This window comes from Neofelis nebulosa, chromosome 8 (assembly GCF_028018385.1).
Source record: "Neofelis nebulosa isolate mNeoNeb1 chromosome 8, mNeoNeb1.pri, whole genome shotgun sequence".
NCBI classification, from domain to species: Eukaryota; Metazoa; Chordata; class Mammalia; order Carnivora; family Felidae; genus Neofelis; species Neofelis nebulosa.
In genome coordinates this window covers 131176218-131199818 of record NC_080789.1, presented here as the reverse complement: position 1 = coordinate 131199818, position 23601 = coordinate 131176218, and the positions used below count along the sequence as shown (strand labels likewise).

Sequence of the window (23601 nt, the reverse complement as noted above, 5' to 3'; positions counted from 1 at the left end):
AAATAAACTTTAAAAGAAAAAAGAAAGATAACAAATTCTCCGAGATACATTGGCTCAGGGCTCAGCCTGTAATTCTGTCCTCTAACTCACTGCTGGATCTTAGATGGCAGAGATGTGGCACCACTCTGTGTGTGCAATCTAATGATTTTAAAAGCCCTCTGCTAGAAGATCACTCCTCTCACTACTTCTCTGTTAAGCTCCTCCCTGTAAAGACCCTATCACATTGCCTAACCTGGCTAGCACAGCCGAACTTGAATCCAGGCCCTGCCATCTCCTTCCATGAGCCGCCTGGGGGAAAGCCGTGATAGTAAAAGAAGTCTCCACTACTTCTGACCACGACTGACTCCCATCTCTTAGGGCCTTTTCGTCGTGACACACACGAAGTTCAAGTCGAGGGCCTTTCTCCTTGACCTCCACAGAGAGGTGAGGTCAGCCAGCAAGAGGCACAAAGGAGCCTTGGACTAGGTCACAGGATGGCAAGCAGCCTGTCTGCCAGCCTCTTCTTGCTGATGTCACAGGCAGGTTGGACATTTCCAACACATTTCCAAAGACAGAAGCACATTCGAGGAAAGGTAGAGTGCTGCTAATCTTAGTGTCCCATTGGCTCTGTCTCTGCAGGTAGGGGGAAGGCAGGAGTTTCATACACTGCAAAGAATTAGGGAAAAAATTAGGATATGCCCATTTTTATAAGTAGTCTTCTGGAACACATTTTTCTAACTCCCCTTTAAAAAAGAATTATAATTGGGGCCAATGGAAAGAAGAATTAATTGGTTGGATCTGGGCAGTGCCCCCTTGCTGCTGGTTAAAAGATTGGAAAGAGCTTAGGGTGATGGGGAAGGTAATCTTGATACACCTGGCCTGGAGGTAGGAGAGGGTGGGATGCTGTGGGGGAAGGCAGAGGGCTAGGGAGAGAGAATGTAGAAGGAGTACAGTCATTCTCTTCTCTCAATAAATGCAGAACCATGAAGGTACCATGGCCAGCCAGTGTTTCTCAGCCATTGTGGGAATCTTTGATATTATGGTGGACTATTCCCATGCCCGGGCACCGTCAGTAATGATCAACAGGCAGTTCCTGGGTTGTGGTGTCTAGAATGGTGTCTGGACCTAGAGGGGATGTATGAGTGTGTCAGTGAAGAAGCGAATAAAAGGATCGACAACTTGGTGAACAAAGGGACCCATGTGCGCAGGAGGTTGGTATGGGGGTTGTAAGTCTCTTTCCAGCTCCAAGATTCAAGTATTCAGACATGCCCTCCCATCACTTGTGGGCCCAGTTCAATTCTGATTTCCGAAGGCTCTGATCAAAAGGGTGGAAATCTCCATTTACGAGTCATTTCCATTATGTAAAGAAGAATGAAGGGAAAGTACCAAGTGATGTCAAGGAACTGTCCATCCTTCACTCTAACAAATAATAAAACCTCCATTCTGTTTTTATCCTATGGTTCTCTCAACCCTTCATCCTTACATAATAACTACTACTAGCTCTGACTATACCTTATTATATGTTTATTGTTTCCATTAAGCCTCATTACAGTCCTGAAGGTTGGGCTCTGTTAATGTTCCCATTTTACAGATGAACAAAATGGAGGCTTAAAACAAGATTAAATGACTGGCCCAAGTCCACAGGTGTAGTAAGTGGGAGATCCTAGATTTCTTTCACTGCAAAGCCAGTGTGCATGGCTATTTAAAACTTCTTAAATCCGGGGCACCTGGGTGGCTCGGTGAAGTGTCCGACTTTGGCTCAGGTCACAATCTCATGGTTCATGAGTTCAAGCCCTGCGTTGGGCTCTGTGCTGACAACTCAGAGCCTGGAGCCTGCTTCAGATTCTCTCTCTCAAAAATAAAATAAAATAGCATTAAAAGAAAAAAAAAACCCTAAAAAAATAAATAAAACTTCTTAAATCCAGGGGCACCTGGGTGGCTCAGTCAGTTGAGTATCCGACTCTTGCTGCCGGCTCAGGTCGTGATCATCATGATCTCACGGTTCGTGGGATTGAGCCCTGCATAGGGCTCTGTACTGACAACAAGGAGCCTGCTTGAGATCCTCTCTCTCTGCCCCTCCCCTAAGCACATGCACTCTCTCCAGCTCTCTCAAAATAAATAAATACACTTAAAAAAAATTCTTAACTCCAGACAACTAAAGTTGTTTCAAGTTACAACCACCTAAATCCATTTCACATTTAAAGAAAACCATTTCACATCTTTACCTCCCATTTAATGACAAAACAGTCCTTCCTACCTTTCCCAGTCTTTCGTCTTTAAACCTGTTAATTTCTTCTCAGAGCACAACACAAGGGCATATGCTCAAAACTTACTAGCCACAGCCTTTCTTCCCCACCTCGTGTCTTTCCTGTTCTCTAGTCTTTTTATTTGCACCTTCTCCACTGTTTGACTGTTGGAGGTAATATATCCTTTCCTGGATACTTGGAGTTTTATTTAGAGTAGGTTCAGTATTTTCAGGGCTGTATTCAGGGTTAAAGATCAACACCTGTGCCATCTTGCCACACTCTTGTCTGGCTTAGTCTGATCGTCTCCTTAAGAAGGCAGCTGTGGCTGGCGTTCCTTCTGCAGCTGTGTCCACACGCGGCACCCAGGAGAACAGGTGCTCCGTGGCATAGGGCCCACGTCTGCTTCCCTCACACCACAAAGCCAGTGCCTGATATGGAACCCAAGCTGTTAAATAACTGAGGAACGCAAGAAACCCTGCCTGGGTCCCATGGTTCTGGGTCCCGGGCTTCCACTTTCTGGCATGGAGGGCTGCTCCCACCCCAGGCCACCCCTCCTGCGTGTCCTCTGCTTCACCCACTGGAGGTGGTCAACTTTGAGGTACTGAGTACAGCGGTACTTAGACTTCCATAGAGGAGAACAGACGGTCTTGACCATGAACCTGGTAACAGGGAGAGATATTCTCAATCTCCTCCCCTCCCTCTGTAGAAACTGCTCTTCAGCACTCCCTTGAGAGCACAGGGAAAGGGAAAATTCTTTTTCTGTTTTCTTTGAGCCTGGGGGTTGAGTGCCACCCCTGCTTCAACAGAGCCCCTCTTCCTGCTTCCAGTTAGACTTGGTTAAGCCTTTCGCTCCTCTCTCTTTCAGGAAGGAAAATGGGCAATTTAATTGTTTCAAAAACAAGATGAAAGGTTTCTGAATTTTTTTTTTTTCCTCTTGGAATCTCTGAATTCCTTTACCAGGAACCCTTGCTTTCAACCAATATAAAACAGCTTGGCCTGGAGGACGCTTCCCACCAAGTGGAATTTTCCACAGTGGGTTGGTCGTGAGTCTCACAGCAGTAAATTCAATTATGTCAAATTTTGAACCAACTGTTTCGCCGAACAGCATGAGACGAGCGTGGGGCTCAGAAGGAGGGCCCCGTCTGTCCACACAGATCTCCAGCAGCTCGGGCTGCCCTGCTGAGACCGCGTGGTTCACGTGATTGACTTCTGTTTGCTGGAGTAAACCGACCTGGCCAACGGAATGCTCTTTCTACCAGGGAGAGCTAAGAAAACGGAATCGTTAACCCCCAAGGTCTGCCCGAGAAGGAGGTTCTGAGAGATCACTTCCCCGAAGGTCTTTCCTGCCCATTAGCCCTAGAAGTAGTGATTCCGAAATCCCTTTGAGAAAAGGTTTTAAAAGGAGAGTGGCATGAACTACACAGTCAGCCACAGACAGAGGCATAGGGCTAATTCTGCCCGTTTCCTCCCCTCACTTCGTGTCAGGAGTAACCATTGGTTAACCAAACAGAATGTGCTAAGCCCTGAAGATCCAGACCAGAGATACGTCCCCGCTGTCCAGCGGTACCAAGTGTGGTGGTCGGCAGTGTGATTCACACGGTAGGGAGGAGATACAGAGGGGAGGGGAGGAGGTCCAGGAGGCTGGCGTGTCACGGGAGTTTGGTGATGAAACCTGGGAAACCAACACGTGTCACCCAGGTAGAGCTGTTCCCCCTCGGCTGCTACCTATCTTGTGTGTGTCCTTTTCGGCGCCTCCGGGTCGGTCTGTTGCCGCTCACGGCCCCCAGGACTGTGCCTTGAGATGCACTAGAGGATCGTCTGTATCCTCCGGCCTGGAGTCTTGTCCTTCTGTCTCCGCTGTACCAGGAGACTGAGCCCTTTCCCGCTCTGCCTGGGCGCTGATGGCATCTCGAACGAGCCGCAGTGCCCGTTAATGACGGCTCTCTTTGTCAAGTGTCAGTAGCACCAATTAAGTTATTTCCGTGCAAAGCCTCCCTCTGTGAGGAGGTGTGGGGGTGGTGAGAGTCATTGTCACCCTCCCACTGCACGTGAGTTGTGCTGGGTACAGTCAGGAGAGAAAATTGTTTCTCCTTCATTAGGAAGTTTTTCGGCATCTGACTGGTGTTGGGGGAGAGATGGATTTGTGGTGGGTGTGACTGAGAACCCTTCCCACTCTCTCTCCGAGGCCCCATGGGGACTGTGTGCATTTGTTGTCTGAGAGTTTGTACCTTGGAGGCTGTGACATTTTAGAATTACAGCCGAGGGGCGCCTGGGTGGCTCAGCCGGTTAAGCATCCAACTTTGGCTCAGGTCATGATCTCACGGTTCGTGAGTTCAAGCCCCACGTCGGGCTCTGTGCTGACAGCTCGGGGCCTGGAGCCTGCTTCGGATTCTGTGTCTCCCCGTCTCTCTGCCCCTTCCCCACTTGTGCTTGCTCTCTCTCTCTCTCTCTCTCTCTCAAATAAATATTAACAAAAAAGAAATACAACCAAATTTTTGCCAATGGTATAAGATTAATAACATAATACAAGGGAGTGCGGCCAGTTCTCAAGGTGAAACCTGGCCTCTCCCAAGATCAGAGCGAGAGTGGACTCTTGCAGAACTACAGGCTGCAGGCTCCAGGCTGAAAGGATCGGGGAAAGGGTAGGAGGTGAGGAGAATTCAACAGGTTGGCCAAACAAGGGGAGCCCACTGTAGGACCCAGAGGAGAGCAGGAGAGAAAATATCCCAGCAGATCCCAGAGGTTCGTCACGATTTGGGTGGCCGTTTCAAATTGTCAGGAGGGTTTTGAATATTGCCTGAGAATCGGTGTTTTCCAAGAATCACTACGAGATGAAAAGTAGCTATTTATAGGGATGTAGGCAGGCTTGTTCAAACAATGTCCTGAGAACATTTGGTTTCACGAATCAAATCAAAAGAGCAGTTGGAATCAACACACGTTAGTGTGGTTTGCCATTGCATAATTCTTTAATTATTTTAGGTTGGTGAGAATATCATTTCCAAATCAATCTACTTTCTCTTGTTTATTGTTACATTACACATCCAAGGACTTTCACTCTCTGTGTGTTTCAAGTGCAGTTCAGAACTTCACCCCAAGGCAAGCGATTTACCTGCCAACAATTGGTTAAAAAAATGTTTATTGTCTTGTTGATAGGACCTAGGGAAGACACAACACCAGAAAGAACAAGAAATGTTTGGCACAGGTATACAGACCTCCACCCCCAGGATCGCTACCTTGATATTTGCTTGTTAATCATTGAGAACTTTCCCCCCCAACACCCATGCTACTGATCCTGGCATCTCTCCGTCAGTGGCTCCCTTTTGTCCGTTGCGAGAATAGAAGCATCTGAGAAAGATCCAGACACCGTTTCTTTATCTTTTTTTTTTAAACTGTATGTGTGATGTTATAAACTTTACCATTTAAACAAAATCTCTGGTTTTGAAAATTGTGGATATGTCATCTGTGGCTTCAAGAATCGAAACATCGGAAGCAACATCCCAGTTCCAAGCTGCCTAAAAGTCAGCCACTTGCTTTTCAGGTGCGTGCCATGTCTCGCACGGTTCTCCAAAACGTAGGTCTGTTTGCCGGGCTGAAGGTAGATCTGCTGAATGTGCAGGTGCCTTCGGATGTACACGTTCCTGGAGGGCCATCGCGTTCTTTATTCTTTTGTTTTCTGAGTAATGGATGGTGACCAGAATTTCCTTCTTTCTAACAGTCAGGGAAGGGGGGCGGGGCGGGAAGAGAGGAAGGAGAAGGAGGAGGAAGAAGGAGGAGAAGGAGGGAGGAGGGGGTTCTCTAAGGAGTCCTCCCTCCCACACCCACAGGCTAGAGAACTGAGGATGGGGTGTGCAAAAGAACACAGACAGTATCAGCTCTTCCCAGGAGTGAAGCCTGCTTTGCAGGTGCTGTGACGCTTACCCTCCACACACCGTGGCTCAGTGGATCATCTCAATCTTTGTTTATAAACTGTGAAATCAGCTGTTGGAGGTGCCTTCGCACCTTCTCAGGGCTCCTTCCACATGTCTGTCGCCATGTCATACCTGGTGTGACACAAGAGCTTGTGCCCCCAATCCTGCCCTGAGCTCTAGCTGCCCCTGCATCACTGTTTGACATCTGGTGTCATGGAGTGGCTGGGCCGGGCTGGCTTGCCGTCTTCCTAAAGAGCCCTGCGGACCCCTGTGACGTGGAAGCCAGGGCTCCTGCCTGCCAGCCTGGCTGTGGGCTCAGGATATTCTGCCGTCTGTTCTGCTGGGGGGATGACACTGGGTCAGGCGTCACCAGTGAGCCTTCTCTGCCTCCTTTGAACTTTCCACCAGCCCACGTGGATGGCCCTGGAGGCTTAGAAATAAGCTCCTTGCAGATGCAGTCACCTCCTACCATCTGTTGCCTTGTAGCCACTCATACCAGAACATCAGCTCATGGAGAGCATGCCTCCTAAATCAGCGAGACACTTACTGTGGTAAACGACTCCCTTTCGTCAGTTGCCGTAATAGAAGCATCTGAGAAATCTGCTCTTAGTAGGCACGGGGACAAGGAAGTGTGGACAAGTGGGGACAAGGAAGATGCAGCCAGCTCCCAAGTATCCAGGGGCCGCTTCTCCAGTTTGTGAGCTGCCCAGCGTTACAGTTCTGTGTCTCCTTCTGCTACCATGTTGAGGCTGAATGTAGCCAATAAAGGACATACCGACCTATTTATTTTGCTCTTGGGGAAAAAAGGAAAAAAATAAAGTCTCATCAGAAGTTTGGAGGAATTGGGTCAAAACCTACAAGCAGATTTGAGGATTGTCTGTGGTTGGTATTTCTTTTTTTTTTTTTAATTTAAAAAAAAAATTTTTTTTTTTAACGTTTATTTATTTTTGAGACAGAGAGAGACAGAGCATGAACGGGGGAGGGGCAGAGAGAGAGGGAGACACAGAATCGGAAGCAGGCCCCAGGCTCCGAGCCATCAGCCCAGAGCCCGACGCGGGGCTCGAACCCATGGACCGCGAGATCGTGACCTGGCTGAAGTCGGCCGCCCAACCGACTGAGCCACCCAGGCGCCCCGGTATTTCTTACCGTCGTAACCAGAAACATTCAGCAATAGTTTGTATGCGTTCCTAGTCCTGCTTAGGAAAGCATGCAAGGCCTGGAATAGCAAGTGTGAGAACAGGGACAGAATAAGCTGAGACCCCTGGGCTAGAGGACCCTCGGGTTAGAAGGGAGGAGTTGAGATTAAGGAGCGTTTTTGCTGTTTGACAGGGGAGAGGCTGTTTGACGGGAGACCCACCCCAAACCTTAGAGAATGAGCTGAGAGCGGGCCTGGGCCAGGCCCCCCAGGGGCCAGATTTCAGGTCTTCACTGCCCTGAATTGTGAGCTCTGTGAAGGCATTAGGAACAGGCCTCCTGTTCATGCCCCACGGCACCCAGGGAGGCCCTGTGCTGGGCCCAGAGAGGCTTCCCTGAGTTAATTTTAGGTGGAGTCACACCGCAGACTCCCGTGAAGTGTACCTGTCCCCGACTCAGTCTCAGCTGAGCTGTAGTACTTAGCACAGCACTGATATGAGAGAGCTACCTATTCCTATTTGTTGATTGACTGATTGAATTTGACTGATAATCTCTAGTTACACACACACACACACACACACACACGCACGCACAAATGCTCTCACTTTTTTTCTAGTTAAGAAAGCCAACACCCAAAATAGGTCCTCTATCTCTACTCCGTTTTTAGAATGACAGAAAGTTCATCCTGAGGCGCAAAGAGAAAAAGAAAAGAAAAATCTAAGAAATGTTTTATGTCTTCAGCTTTTGAGTTGTCAGGCTTGTGTCTCTCCTTTGTCATTTCACAGCTCCTGAGGTCCTGGCCCAGAAACCGTACAGCAAAGCTGTGGACTGCTGGTCCATCGGGGTGATTGCCTATATCTTGTGAGTATTGCTTGCTACCTTGGCTTCTTTTTTCTTTCTTTCTTTTTTATTGTCGTGAAATACACTTAACACAGGATTTACCATTTTAACCCTTTTTAAATGCACAGGTCAGTGGCGTCCAGTTCATTCACACTGTCGTGCAGTCACCACCACCCATCTCCAGAATGTTTTCATCTTCCCAAAACTGAAACTCTGTCCCCATTAAACTCTGACTCCTGTTGTCCCCTCCCTGTAGTCCCAGATACACTCCATTCTTCCTTCTATCTCTGTGAAGTCGGCCATTCTAGGTTCCTCACGTAAGTGGAATCATATGGCATTTGTGCTTTTGTGACTGGCTTTCTCGTTTATAATGTCCTCAGGGTTCATCCATGTGGGAGCAGGTGCCTGAATTTCATTCTTTTTAAGGCTGACGAACAGTCCATTATATGCATATGACACATTTTGTTTATCCATTCATCCCTCAGTGGACACCTGGGGGTTTCTACCTTGTGGCCGTTATGCATAATGTTGCTATGAACATGGGTGTTCAGATGTCTGCCTTTGGGTGTCTACCCGCATGTGGGATAGCTGGATCATACGGTAATTCTACGTTTTAATGTTTTGAGGAAGCTCCACGCTGTTTTCCATAGCAGCGCCCCACTTTACGTTCCCAACAGCAATGCACAAGGGTTCCAGTCTCACCACATCCTTCCCGCCTTTTCATAACAGCCGTCCTAATCGGTATGAAGTGCTTTCGACGTGCGTTTGATTTGCGTTTCTCTTTCTTAAAATGTATTTCTAATGTTTTTGAGTGCAGTTGACACACAATGTTACATTTGATTCAGGCACACAACATAGTGATTTCATAACTCTATACGTTAGGTTGTGCTCACAACAAGTGTAGCTTACCCTCTGTCGCCATACGACGCTATCCCAATACTGTTGGCTCTTTTCCCCATGCTGTACCTTTTACTCCTGTGACATATTCATTCCATCACTGGAGGCCTGTACCTCCCACTCCTCTTCGCCCATTTTACCCCTCCACCCTCCCTTCTGGCAAACCATCAATTTGTTCTCTGTATTTATAGGTCCAGTTCTGCTTTTTGTTTATTTATTCATTTGTTTTTTTAGATTCCACATACGCGTGAGATCATATAGTATTTGTCTTTCTAGGTCTGATTTATTTCACATTGCAAAATACCCTCTAAGTCCATCCCTGTTGTTGCAAATGACAACGTCCCATCCTTTTTATAGCTGAGTAATATTCCAGTGTGTGTATGTGTGTGCATGCGTGTGTGCATGTGTGTATCACATCTTCTTTATCAGTGGACACTTGGATTGTTTTCATATCTTGGCTGTTATGAATAATGCCTCAGTGCATTTATCTTATGGCTACTGATATTGAGCATCTCTTCATGTGCCACCTTGGCTTTCCTGGGGATACAAATGACTATGAAAATATTAGGACATCTTCAAAAGAAATCAAAATGAGAAAAATATGGTGAAAACCAAAATTTAGCCTTTAGATACCTCATCTCTTCTCAGGTGCCTCATCTCCACAACCCAGGAAGGGCTGTCATAGGCATAGGGTTGTTGCAGTTGTTTTCACGGTTATCAGTTTTGGTTATTATTATTATTTTTTGTTTTGCTTCAGTCCACTGTAAAGTTGTTTTTTAATTACAATTTCTTTTGGCAGTGATACTTTCAAACACTTACAATGGAGCACGCTGCTAGGCTGGGTTTAGGCCAACTGGTGTCTGTAATTGATAGGAAATGAATTTCTTCCCAAGGAAGGGAAGGCTTTCTAGCAGACAGAGTCTGCTACACACAATGAAAGACCATGGGGGATTGTGATCAGAGAAAGGTCTGACAGTATGTGGCATCCTCAGGGACTGCTGGAAACATCCCCCCTGTATTGGCATTGTCTCATTATCTGGAAAGCAAGCGGTCTTTCTACAGCATACATTGAACCGGGCAGCTTTTGTAATTTAATGTGGATTTAGTTGACAGCTCCTGTAGATTCCTGCCATTATCACAGGATTTATCCGTTCTGATATCCTTGGCCCGTAGGACTCCCACTTATGGAAATAGGTAAAGGGCAGATTCATCTGAGCCATAAAACTAACATTGCATTTACATAGTGCTCTTACTTTTAAAGCATCTTGACCATCTTCTATAGTAGTTTCATCCTTTTTAGTGTGTGTGTCGGGGGGAGTTACAGACCCTTTTGAGAATCTGGTGGAAGCTCTGGACCCTGTCCCCTAATAAATTCACACACACACACACACACACACACACACACACACCACACTTTAGCATACCTCATTAGGGGGCTTCCTGCGTAGGTAGGTATCAGACACAGGCCGTGTGTTATTTACTCTGGCCCCCTAAACTCTCAGCTGAAATTCATATCAGAGGTCATGCCTTGACAAACTTGACATGAAAGATGAGAAGAAATGAATGATGGGCCACTGTTCTTCCTGCAGAGGACCAAAGCTGGCGTCACCTCGAGAAATCTGGGGCTAGGCACAAGTGTCCCTTCATCTGGGCTTCTGCTTGTTTGTGCCTTCACACTTCTTCTGAATCTTGACCCATCTGGCCTACACTAATGTCTGTAGATTCCCTTTGTATGTATAATGGTTTCCCTCAAGTCTTGGCATTGGGGTAGGATATCTGCACAGCTAGAAGGAGGTGCATACAGCTTTACTGGGATGGGCATTGGTGTCTTAGACGGCTCTGGCTGCTATAACAAAACACTATGGACTGGGTGACTCAATAAGCAGACATTCATTTCTCACAGTTTAGAAGGCTGGGAAGTCCAAGATCTAGGTGCCTGCTGATTCAGTTCCTGGTGAGGACCTTCTTTCTGCCTAGGTTGCCACCTTCCTGTTGTGTCCTCACAAGGCAGAAGGGGAATGTTCAAGCTCTCTCGTGTCTCCTGTCTCTTCCCATAAAGGCACTAATCCCATTATGGAGGCCCCATCCTCATGACCTCATCCCAACCTAATCACCTCTCAAAGGCCCCGTTTTCAAACACCATCACAGTGGGGGTTAGGGCTTCAACATACGAATTTGAGGGGGATGCTATTCAGTCCATAGTAAATGATTTGGTTGTGTTGTGCTTGATAAAATTCTTATAGCAGAATCTCCTCAAAACATGGACATTTCAGGATGGACATAGTACCTACTTTATAATATCAATGATGTGTATGTAATAAATACGTATCTATCTATATTATATATACACATATATATTATATATACACATATATATTACATCAAACATCTGTGTAACAGTGCAAGGATATAAATATCCTCACAGGTTTTATCTCCCTTCACCTCCCTGCAATCCTACAAGATAGGTGTAGTTATTATTAAACCCACTGAGAGAAGATGAAACTTCAGTTCAAGGACATTAAATAATATAACTTGGTGTCAGAATTGACATTTGAACCCCAGCCCAGCTCTGACTTCCAGTCCAGCTCTTTCTGCTACGCCACATGCCCTTCGCATGCAGACGTGGCCATGTCAGTGAGAGAAGACAGGATGTTTCTTTCCCTGTGACATCCCAGCTTGTGTTTATTTCTTTCTTTCTGCAAATGTTTACTGAGTACGTACCATGCACCTGTCACTATGCTAGATCCTGGGAATGAGCTTTAAACAAAACATACACAGTCCCTGGGTTTGTGAAGCTAGCTCTCAGTCTCATGGCAGAGACAGGCATTCAGAGAAACCTCATAAATGAACATTTAAACACGTGCAACACGTGCAACACATTTAAAAACGTGCAGAGCGCCTTAAAGGAAGAGCATGAGGTGCCCTAGTAAAGTGGAACAGAGGTTGCCTCGTTTCCACTGGGGTAAATGGCTGAGGAGGACTGCTTTGAAAAAGGGGCCTTAAAACAAAACCTAAATGATGTGTGAGTGTTCAGCAGATAGAGTGAGGAGAAAGTGTTCCAGGCAGAGTGAATAGCATGCACAGAGGAGGCTTTCAGCTGCAAGTGACAGGAAATTCTGGCTTAAGCATTTAAAACAAGAAAACAAGTCATACCTCACATAATAACAAGTGTGGATCTAGGGGAGCCACAAGACTGCCTAGGTCAGAATGTCACTCCCAGATGGCATCCATCCCTGCTCTTCACCATCCTCAGTACGTTAATCTTTCCTTGCGACCGCCCCCCCCCCCCCGCCCCCCACAACCAAACAAGATGGCCACCGCAGCGTCGGGCATCTTGGACAGACACAGCATTGACTGGTGGAAGAAGAGGTGATGTTTATCCCCACGTTCCTGGAAGAGCTAGAATATCTTCCCCAGAAGTCCCTCAGGCAACTTTCCCTCATGTCTGATTGGCCAGAAATGCCTCCCATGCTTGTTTCTAAAGGAGTCCCTGGCAGAGAAGATGGGATTATCGCTGGTTGGCCAAATGAAGCAGGTGACCTCTGCTGGTGAAGAGGAAAGCAGGAAATGGATTTGCAGTAGGTAAAGAACACGTCTGCCATGGCCCAATAGGTAGGAAAACACCAGGAAGGACAGCAAGGGGGCACCCAGGTGGCTCAGTTGGTTAAATGTATGACTTGGGTTAGGTCATGATCTCACGGTTCATGGGATCGAGCCCTGCACCGGGCGCGGTGCTGACAGCCCAAAGCCTGGAGCCTGCTTCGGATTCTGTGTCTCCCTCTCTCTCTGCCTCTTCCCTGCTCGCCCTTTGTCTGTCTGTCTGTCTGTCTCTCTCTCAAAAATAAATAAATGTTAAAAAAAATTTTTTTTTAAGTCCAACATGGTTAGAGTATGATATCAAGACAGGATATCAGAAAGTTATATGCAAGAGCCTGGGGAAGGAGAGACGTGGCAGAAAGTTTAGGTTTAACAAATGTAGTGGGAAGCCAAAGAAGGATTTTGGCCAAAGATATGAACTGATCTGATTTTCACTCAAGTATTATTCCAGCTACTCTGTGAACGGGGGTTAGACAAAGCAAGAGTGGAGGGTGGTGACTGTTGGGAGGCTTTGTCAGGTGAGCAGTGACAGTTGCTTCCACCAGGGAGGCAGTGATGGTGATCGAGTGGCAGGTGTATTTTGGATATGGGGTTAAAGGAGAGAGAAGTTTCAGGTGTAAACCCAAGTTTTTGGCATAAGCATTCATGTAGATGGCTAAGAAAAAAGAATAGAGGGTGGTGAAGGAGCAAGTCTAGGGGGATCAGTGAGATCAAGAATTTCATTTGGGGCATGTTAAACTTGAGATAAACTTTGAGATATCCACGCAATTGTGTATGCACATGTGGAGGTCAGAAGTCTGGGATAGAGATGCTTGGCATATATATCTGGGTATGGTTTGAATGTAGTATATCCAAAGCCTTATAATTACAGTATACAATACAACACTTGCCTGGGTTAAAATATAGTATTAAGTAAAGCAGTACTATATTTCTTTATTTCTATTTTAAGTATAAATTGATAAGCTTAAACTTGGTGGTCACCTGGTCACCACTAGTTTTGCTCTAGGGATTAGTCTCCGGTTGATTTATCAGCTGTGTCATATTTCAAAATGGCAGCTAGGGTGCCTGTTTTCCTTGGTGCCTTCCAGAGCTCTGAGAGTCTCAAGCAGAGAATAAATGGAGACTTTGAGCCTCTCTCTTATACCTTCCAAGATGTTCAGATCTTTATGGCTGATAGGCCACATTCTAGATAAAGTTTTTCTACGTAATATGGCTATGCTTGGAGAACCACTCACTTCAAATGTATCATTATTAGTGTCAACAACTAGCATTTCTTGAGTACCTTCTCTATTCCAGGCACTGTGTTAGGTGCTAAAGATGCCAAGATGACAAAAGCATGTTGCCTCCCATGAGAATATTAACAGTGTATATGGTGGGACAAGAAGATTCATAAAGTAGATTAAGTGACATGCGGAGGGGCTTGTGTGCAGCTGTAGGAATTCCTGGGCTGAAGCCACCAATGGGGACAGGGGTGTTCGGGAAGGAGGAGGCACCATGCCAGGTATGTCTAGGAGGCTGGATAAGACTAACATTTCAGAGAGGGAGAGGGATGCTTGCAGGCACAGGATCAAGGTTGCCTGAGGCACATTCGAGTGCTGATGAAAATACTCAGTAAAAGGCCCCTGGCCTTGGTTGGGGTTCCTGGTGCAAGGCTGGCTCCAGGTTGAACTAGGGTTAGAAGTTAGAACTCCTGGATCTCAGTCTCAGACTCTTGCTACTTCCCACTGACCGGCTGGAGGGTTAGGGTGGGTCTGCCGTAGGTGGGGAGGGCCCCTACCCACGTTGGGACTTTTGACCTTCCTACTGCACCTCGACTCCCTGCTTTCATCTTCCATCTGGAGACCAGTGAGCAAGGCTGCTGAGCAGGTCGTGACCCACAGGCAGCGCACAGGGGAAGGCAGCTGTCCCACGGGGGTCAGCACTGAACCCCTGTTCTTCATATCACCTGTAATGGAAAAAAGGTTAGCCTCTGCAGTTTTTTGAAGTGCAGCATTATTTTCATTTGCTAAACCTGTCACACTGAGAAATCAATCACAGCAAAAGCGGCTGTGACCGGCCATGTACCAAACATCCCCTCTGCATGCAGACATTCTGTATTTTGTCAGTGCAGATACCTGATGTATTCCTTCTCTTTTGATCTCTGCACTCATTTCTATGTTATCCATCATGTTGGAAGGAGAAATATTTTTTCCTATGAGGGATACTCATTTTTAAAAACACATTTAATGGGTCCTTATCCAGAGTCCCTCTAGGGATCTGGACTTAGGAAAAACATCTTTGCCTGCATCACTTAAGCTACTGAGAAGAATGAGGAGAATGTGAGGGACACCCTGGTGGGCATGTCGGTGTCCAGCCTGGAGGTGTGGTCAGCCAAGATCCCGCAAGTTCCAAGGAAATAAATGTGCCCACTGGAGATGAGAATCAGCATTTCGTTGGCCAGACTGAATTTTGCCATCATGTGCACACTGCCTTTCTTTCTCGAAATTTCAAGGAGATGAGTTAATGATGGCTTGCCTCACTTATGCTCAGGAATACAGCATGCTCTGCGCTATGGAGAAGCACAATGGATGTGTGTCAGTCTAAGAATCAAGCAAGGCCTTACAGAGTTTGGGCATGAGAGTTTTTGGGAAGGCCAGAGGGTTAGGGTGGGTCTGCTGTGGGTGGGGAGGGCCCCTACACTTGTTGTGGCCTTTGACCTCTCTGCCTAGCAGAAACTCCAGGCAAAATGCTTACAGTAATCCCCTTACTTTTTGACTGGCCTCCTACATGGTTCAGTCTTTAAAACGAGGTCACATAAATATCTATCGGCCAGCTGGTACTCAGTGTAATTGGCTTTGTAAAGAGTGGCGATAAGAGTGCCTAATCTGTATGGTAGGTCCATTTTTGGAGACAAAGAATGTTCCTTGTCAAGGTAGTCATCATCATTTTAAACCATTGACAGATGCGGCTTTGTGGATACACATGTCCCAGGGAGAGAGCCGGAACCCAAGCTCCAGTAGAAGAGAATGTGGTATAATTACTCAGCCCCAGGGAAAGAGCCAAGCATGGGGTATTATGATGGTGGTTACTACCATTAGTATGAAAAGTGTTAGCACTAATAAGAATAATTAACTGGCATTGCCAGCAGGCAGCAATCATCTTGTTATATTCATAAACTTTGTGGGAGGGGACACATCGCCTTGTTTAGACTGCCTTGGGCCCATGGGCTGCACTTTGGCTTTCGAAGTTCAGGAACTAAATTAATCTATTTATTCATCTTGCTCAGACAGTCCCAGTGAATTGGTTCACACTAGCCAGACTCAAAAGAGATTTAAAAAAAAAAAAACCTGGAGTGTCAGTTTACTAAATCATGAGATCCGTGCCCTGCAGGGTAATTGGATACACATGTCATCAAACTAGCATGTTCTCCCCACAAGAGGAAATGCTCCATGAGAAAGCAGATTAAAAGCAGAAGTTGCCTTTACAAACAAGGAATCAGAGCCTAAAGCTGGATGGCCTTCCGTGTTTTCACAAAGCCTAGAGTCCTCTCCAGGGTTCTTCTCTATATCCGAGGGTATTTCTGTCCCTCTGTGACACAGCTGTCCCTGGTGGCTGGTCAGAGTGGCCACAGACTGGCCAGGGCTTACGCCTCCCTCTCCTCCCTCCTGCCCTAAAGATCAGCCTCCAGCCTTCTCTATCTTCTATCATTCAGGCATTATTATCAGTGTTTGAGCAGGCTTTGGTTGTCATAATTCTCAGGCTTACTGACTTTATTTCACTGACTGCATTTCACTATGGTGCTTTCCAAGGATTTCCAGAAAGGTGCTTCATCTCCCATCCATAGTCTACACTGAGTGGATCCTGTATGTGGCTAAATGCCTTTTGGTTACCTTTAGTCTCAGACACAAGTACTGCTTGACCATATTCCTGCTTTGTTGTGGGCCTGTGACCCTCTCCCTGCTGCTTCTGGGGAAAGACTTTATTGGTTGTCTGTTGATGGTTGGTTCGCTTCTCAACCCTTAGGAAATAGTCAAACAAATGTTGTCTGGTTTCAGAAAGTGGGTGGAGGGGTATGCACGGAGGTGATGGAGGAAATTTTACAAGCAGCGCAATCGAGGTCAAGAAATTCTGCACTTTAGTTGGGGGAGGGGGAGCAACTTCCTGCCAGTCATTTCAGGGAAGGTGGAATCCACTAATGTCTTTGTCTCGCAAAGGCCCTGGGGTAGAAAGGACACCTCAGGGAGAAGCTCGTAGGGAATGTCTCACCTATACCACCTTTACACTCAATGGCAGGGCTTCAGGCCAGATGGAAAAACATTTCACTTCCTCTGCTCTCTTCTGTTCACGTCAGCATCATCAGTATCCTCTCCTGGAAACTGTCATTTAACACTTCAGGATATTTCTCCTGGAGAACAGAAGGCAGAGGATTGACATGCATTCACTTAACTAACATTTATTGAGCCGAATATGTGTCAGGCAATACGACGGGGTTGCAGAGATGGATTCATTACCAACTCGGACTTGGGGGTGCTCACTGTCTGCTGGAGGGGACAGACAGTAAATAGATCAGTTAAAATCCAGTCTTGGTGGCTGTCACCGAAATGAGAGGCAAGAGCTCCCAGGGCAGAGCTGTAAACCCTGTCCTGGCCTTGAGGAAGTCTCCACAAGGTGATGGTGATCTGGCTTTGGACAGTCTTCAAATATTGGCAGGGCCATCATGCAGGGAGATTGATGGTTTATCCTTCAAGACCAATTATCTGAAGATAATGATGTGCTTACTGTGTTGGAGAGAAGATGTACTATTCAGTCTGAAACATAATTTTTGAAATAGAACTTGAAAGATGTGATCCAGCTTTGACCTTCTGATGTCTAAAACTTGATGATGGGGAAAATATAATCTTTGAATTATCAGGATTTTTTCCAAGTTTATTTATTTTGAGAGAGAGAAAGAGAGTGAGTGTACAAGTGGGGGAGGGGCAGAGAGAGAGAGAGGGAGAGAGAGAGAATCCCAAGCAGGCTCTACACTGTCAGCACGGAGGCCGGTAGGGGGCTCAAACTCAGGAACCATGAGATCATGACCTGAGCCAAAACCACGAGTTGGATGTTTAACCGACTGAGCCACCCAGGCGCCCCTGAATCAGGATTTTTAACTCACCTATCACCATACTGAGCAAACGGAAGACTCAAAAGAGGCCCTTATTATGTTTTACCATCTGGAACGTAGCACAGCAGCCCAGAGGCAGGAAGGAGGTGGCACACGGCTAGCGTAAAGCTGCAGAAAGTGCATGGGGGGTATAGGAGCAAGTCATGAGTTTGGACCACTTACTCTGAGCTGGGTTTGTGACCAGGAGGTGCAGGTGATGGAAGTGAGAAGGGGAGAGTCCCTGATTTCCATGAGCAAGTGAGGAAACGCTCATGGAGGTGGTAAGGGGACCCACGGAAGGACACGCCAAAGCCCGTGACTCTGCACCGAACACTGCACTATGCGTTGGCGAGACAGCACCCGGGGACCGTCTTCAGCCCTCTAATCCCCTTGCTGTGTTCCGAGGGCTTGCCGGCTAGGCATTCTCAGCAGCGCTTTGTACGCGAGTAAGCAGAGGCCAGGGGACAAGTGGACAGCCCATGACGTGGCTGTACTGACACGCTTCCCAGGTGCAGCAGCTGGTCTGCTTTTCACCTGCAGAATCGTAACTGCGTGCCCATCAGAACGGGAGAGAGAAAAGGAAGGAAACAAGCCGAGAGGGAGGAAGCAAGAGCCCTGCAACCAAAAAAAAAAAAAAAAAAAGTCAAGATGCAAAAGTCGAATTGGAAATCCGCCCGGGTTCAGAATCATCAGTTAGCGCTGGTGTTAATCACCTCCAGACTGGATGTCTGCACCCCTCAGAGCTTCGGGATGAAATCCATTACTTGTGAGAACTAATTTTAGCTGCTGGAAGTTTCGCTGGGTTTTTCCTAACACAACAGTCCTGGCTGTTTGAAGCTCTCCCTGCTCATCTTCCTCCCCGCCTGCCCTCCCTTCCGTGGTCAGCGCAAGCGGAGTGCAAAGTGGCTTTGTCTGGGCTTCCTTTGGCTGTGTTTCACCTGCAGCAGGGGGCTCAGTGCCTCTGTGTCCGTCCCCCAGACAGCCTCAAGGTGCTGTCCATGTGGCTAACGCAAGAATCAAAAAGTGATACACTTGGAAGCGGCACTGTGGATCACGATCCAACAGCTGTGGATGCTGCATTGTCTGGTCCGCTCCTTTACAAACTCTTTTACTCCAAATGGAGTATGCTACTCTCTTCTCACGCTTGGAGAAGTGCTGAATCTCCTTCCCCCCCACCCTTCCCGGCGGCTCCCAATCTTCAGCCCCAGTTGTATATAAACTGTCCAAGAAATGTGTTTCCTTTCTCCCCTAGATCTTTCCCTGATCTGCTTACACATTCTCAGCTTTCAAGGCCTTATCCAAATCTCCGGGGATGACATGGGACACTTGTCTGTTACATTTTCATCAACAGTGTTTTGCTGAAGTCAGCCTGCACATGGTTTTAATACGTGAAACCATTCCTGCTTTCTCCAGCCCGATCTCTTCCAAGTTTGTGAGGAGAAAGTTCTGGAGTGTGCATGGTCAAACATATGGTCGCTGAAATCATTGGATTACATCTCTGTAATGATTCAGGTCTCATTGGTCATTCTGTTTTATAAATCCGCATGATACGCTTAAACCTGTTTTGTTCACTAAGTGGGCCTTGCAGCTAAGTACAAGAGGTTTATCAGCTTAAAAAGCTTTGCTTTATTTCATGAAAGTTATATTACCCAGAGTAAGATGAATAAAACTCAGATTCCTTAGCACAGGACCCAGACATTCATAAATACACACCAAGTGCCGAGACAAAAAGGCAAATGGGGGCTTACCAGAGTTATTGCATATCAGACAGACCCTGGTTTCCAACGGAGGATACCCAGATTTGATTGGTTTTGTGAATGTTTTCCAGAGACTCTTTGGGCCTGGGTTGACCTTATGTGGCTTACCTAGTTTGCAATAATATACATAGGGGTTTGTTGTTTTCGCCATTTCCATGGCGCCTTGGCCTAACTCCATCAAAATATTCTTCTTCACAAATAATGCCTTTGCGTAAATGTTCTCTGGAAATCTTGAGCTCTTCCTGGAATTGAGGGCTCCTGGGCTAAGTGCTTGGACATAGTGGGATACAAAGAGCGGAGTGAAAACCTGATCTCTGGTACACTCTACACTTATCTTCACTACACAGGGCACGAAGTTATGACCAGAATTCAATCACGGCTCTTCCTCCTTTTCTGTAGCAAGCTTTATAGTTTAGGTCAGGAGGGATGGGCCTTCGTGGATGATTCTGAGACTTTGCACAAAGTTTAAAGGTATGTCACTCCATTTGCACGTTGAGGCCACTGGACTGAGTCCCTCGGGCCGCGTCTGCTCCTCTGCCCCCAGCCCTCCTTCCCCCGCCCCACTGTTCTTCCTGGTGGTGAGCAGCGACCCACGTCAGTGCTTCAGCTGAAGGAGCCTGAAAGGGATTACAGAGCATTGGTGGGATGGAAAAGACAAGACAGGATAAAGGAGAGGGAGCCTACATTTAGTGATCACTGTGTGACAGCACTTTCCGGTGGTATACCTCTTACCTTCATGTCTCTGCATCCATCTGTCTATCCATCTTTGTGTGTGTTTGTATATAATGCATATTATTATATAGTATGTGCTATACATGTTATATCTCTCTATAAGGTGGGTGTTATTATTCTCATTTCACAGAAGAAACTGAGCCTCGGAGAGGATATGTCATTTTGCCAAGGTCACTCGACCAGTACTTGTTGGAGCCAAGATTGGATTTTGTGTCCTTTTTTTTTTTTAATGGTTTTTTTTTTTTAATTTATTTTTGAGAGAGAGAGACAGAGTGCAAGAAAGGGAGGGATGGAGAGAGAGGGAGACACATAATCAGAAGCAGGCTCCAGGCTCTGAGCTGTCAGCACAGAGCCCGACACAGGGTCGGAACCCACAAACCACGAGATCATGACCTGAGCTGAAGTCGGACGCTTAACCGACTGAGCCACCCAGGTGCCCCTGAAATCTGTGTCTTTGTTTCTCTAAATCCCAGGCTGAGGAAACTACACCACGAAACCTCTCTGAAAACAAAGCGAATGGCGGTCGGCTCTCAGAGGACAATACCAACCTTTCCTTGAAAAGTCACTTCTCCATTCTCCTTCAGAGTCCTTTTATCCAGTTAAACTAAACAGCAAATTCTGGGTTGCCATTTTCTGGTGACAATTCGATTGTCAGTATGGACTGTTGCACCCCAAATGCTTTTTGCGTAAAATATTGAAAATAAGTTTTGGCACTTAAGCACATTTCAAGTGCTTAGAAAATTCACTTATGTATGTTATTTGATTTCCCACCTGCTCTGGGTCAGTGAGGGATGCCTGAACTCTTTCCCAGTCCTGCCGGGCTCCATGATGTCTTGACAGAAGGGTTTCTAAACATTACTTCCTTTCTAGGCTCCATGTGGGAGCAAAGCACTCAATGAGGCTACTGGACATGATCATATTGGAATCCGGTTCAATATAGACTCAGGTTCATTTTTCTCCAATTCCTGTCTCCCACGGACAGGCCATAATAGTCCCAGCTGTTCCCCTCCTTCTGTCTTTCCAGAAAGCAGGCTGGGTAGAAGGGTAGGTGTTGATTTTCTGAGTGCAAGGACTCGGAGCTGTTCTTTATCTCTTTGGCAGGTCATATAGCCTTGTTTCTGGCTCTGTTTCATCATGTACAAAAACACAGCACCCTGACTTCAGAGACGGGTTTAGGAAGAGGACGTGTGTGGCATTTCCTCGTCTTTGCTGTGACCTATCCAGCTGCAGGGCTCCTGTTAAAGGTTAAGATGACTTGGCTCTGGAATTGGATGAGTAAAGTTAAAATTCTGTTCTGCCCCTTAGGTGTGAGAAAGTTGCCTCATCTCACATGCATTTCCTCACCTGGAAATGGAAGATGAACAGGCTTACGTCCTAAGTACACATGGCTCATAAATGAGACAGAACGTGTAAATTGCATAGCCTAGCGTCTGATACAGAGTAAATACTCAACACATAGTGGCCATTGATTTTAAGTTTACAGGACACACACAACGAAGTCCCTCTTCTATAGAAGAGTCAGGGCCCTACTTGTCTCACTCACATGTGGCCGGACTCTGAACTCTGAGGAACAGGAACAGGGCTGGTCTTCACGTCCATGTGATCAGCGTTTGGCTCAAACATTGGTGCTCCATAAATCTCCGTAGAATTGGGCTGAAGTTGCTTTTGTTTCTCTAAACAAGAGCCCTGGGCAGATAGATGCCCAGGCCTGCCACTTGCTGTGGTTGAGACCACCTCTCCCACTGGGGCCCACTTTCCCAGGCTCCTAACTGAGGCACTAGGCCAGGCGATGACTGCTGGACCCCAGAATAAAATTTGATTCTGTGCCAATCCCCCTACTATGTAAAGTCCTTCTCCAGGTATACATTTCAGCTTCTGGTTTGAGGATTCATACTGGGAATAAGCAGGGGGTATAGTCTATGGGTTATGTCCTCTTATGGGCATTTCCTGGTTGGAGGGCAGACAGACCTGGGAGACATTACATGGAGGAAACCTTCAGGGCACAGGATAAATGTGAGCTAAATGGTTGTTGATGATTAGTTGTGCTTATTCCAGTCTGCTTTGAAGATGCTACTGGGCATTAGGAGGCTTCACTGCAAAAATGACTCAAAAATTGTAACACATGAGAAAGTTTAGTTGAATTATTTTCTCCGGAAACTATTCATCCATTTCAGGAGGATCAACACTACTTTGTAAGTCAACTGGAGTGTGTGCCACTGTGCACACAAACATGCACAAGCAGTTTTCACGTAAACATTCCCCACTTATCAAAGAATAATCAGCCAACAAATATGTATTGATTGTTACTGAATGCTAATGAAACATACAAAGGAAATACTATATATGACAAAGTCTTCTCTCCTCTAAGAACTCACAATCAAGGTGGTAAGACACATGCAATAGCCACGAAGAGATCCTTTCGAAATTCTTTGAGAGGACCCAAGAAAGAGACGGGATTGAAGTAGAGTAGGAAGAATGGCGAGTGTTCAGAGAGGGGTTGAGTGCATGGGGTGGTAGTCCCAGAAACACCGGGAGGTGTTTATGGGCTCATTCATCTGGCAGATTTTTGTGGAACACATACTGGGCTGGGTACTGGGATCACAAAAGTGAATGAGGCACTGTCACCTCCCTCAGGGAGCTCAGAGTCTAACGGAGGAGATGGTGGGACACCGATATCAACCCATATGTGCACCATGATGACTGTATCTTAGAGGCTGGGGAGCTCGGAGGAAGGGTTCTGCCTGGCCAGGGTGGGGGTCAGGAGAGATATCCCGGAATAAGGCCATCCACACAGAGCTCTGGGAGAAAGGAGGAGCCTTTCTCCTGGGAGAAAGGAACAGTGCACACAGGAAGAAGAGCATTCCTGGCGCAGGGAACAGTGTATGAAAAGGAATACTTGCAAACCTTCCCATTATCTTTCCTGTCTATTTTTATACATCCTGTTTCTTTTTAAAATTTCCTGTTTATTTGGAAGCTTAGTGTTGAGTGTCTCTTTCCCCCATCCCCCAAATAGAATGTAAACGTCATGAGAGTAGGACTCACCGTCTCCTTGTACACTATATCCCCAGGCCTAGGACACGGCCGATGCCCAGTCAGCATTTGGGGACAGTCAGAGGAGGACCTGATGGGTGGTTTTTTATCCGCTGTCCTCAGTGGGGGACCCGAGGGGGGTACTCAGGGAAGGCAGCCCCGCCTCCTGGGCTGGTCCTTCCCTCCCAGCATCTCTGCTTCTCTCTCCACGTCCACACCGTCAGCCTCCCTCTTGCTAGCCTCTTAGTCTTCATCCCAAACGGAGGTGAGACCCGGGGTGCACCGGTGTCGGGCTGCCTCCCGGGCCTGCTCCCCTCCCTTGCACTCTTTGCCACCGTCACGGTCCACACAGCAGCTCC

At 46.8% G+C, this 23601-nt stretch overlaps 1 protein-coding gene across 8 annotated transcripts in view; it reads left to right on the top strand.

The window, feature by feature from the left end:
* The window catches only part of CAMK1D (calcium/calmodulin dependent protein kinase ID), a 502732-nt gene that overhangs the window by 454070 nt on the left and 25061 nt on the right, over positions 1–23601 (top strand). For all 8 annotated transcript variants that reach the window (XM_058681891.1, XM_058681890.1, XM_058681888.1 and 5 more), the window contains one exon: positions 8053–8128. In XM_058681891.1, the coding sequence (XP_058537874.1) occupies positions 8053–8128 (76 nt within the window). The remainder of the gene's footprint in view (positions 1–8052; positions 8129–23601) is intronic.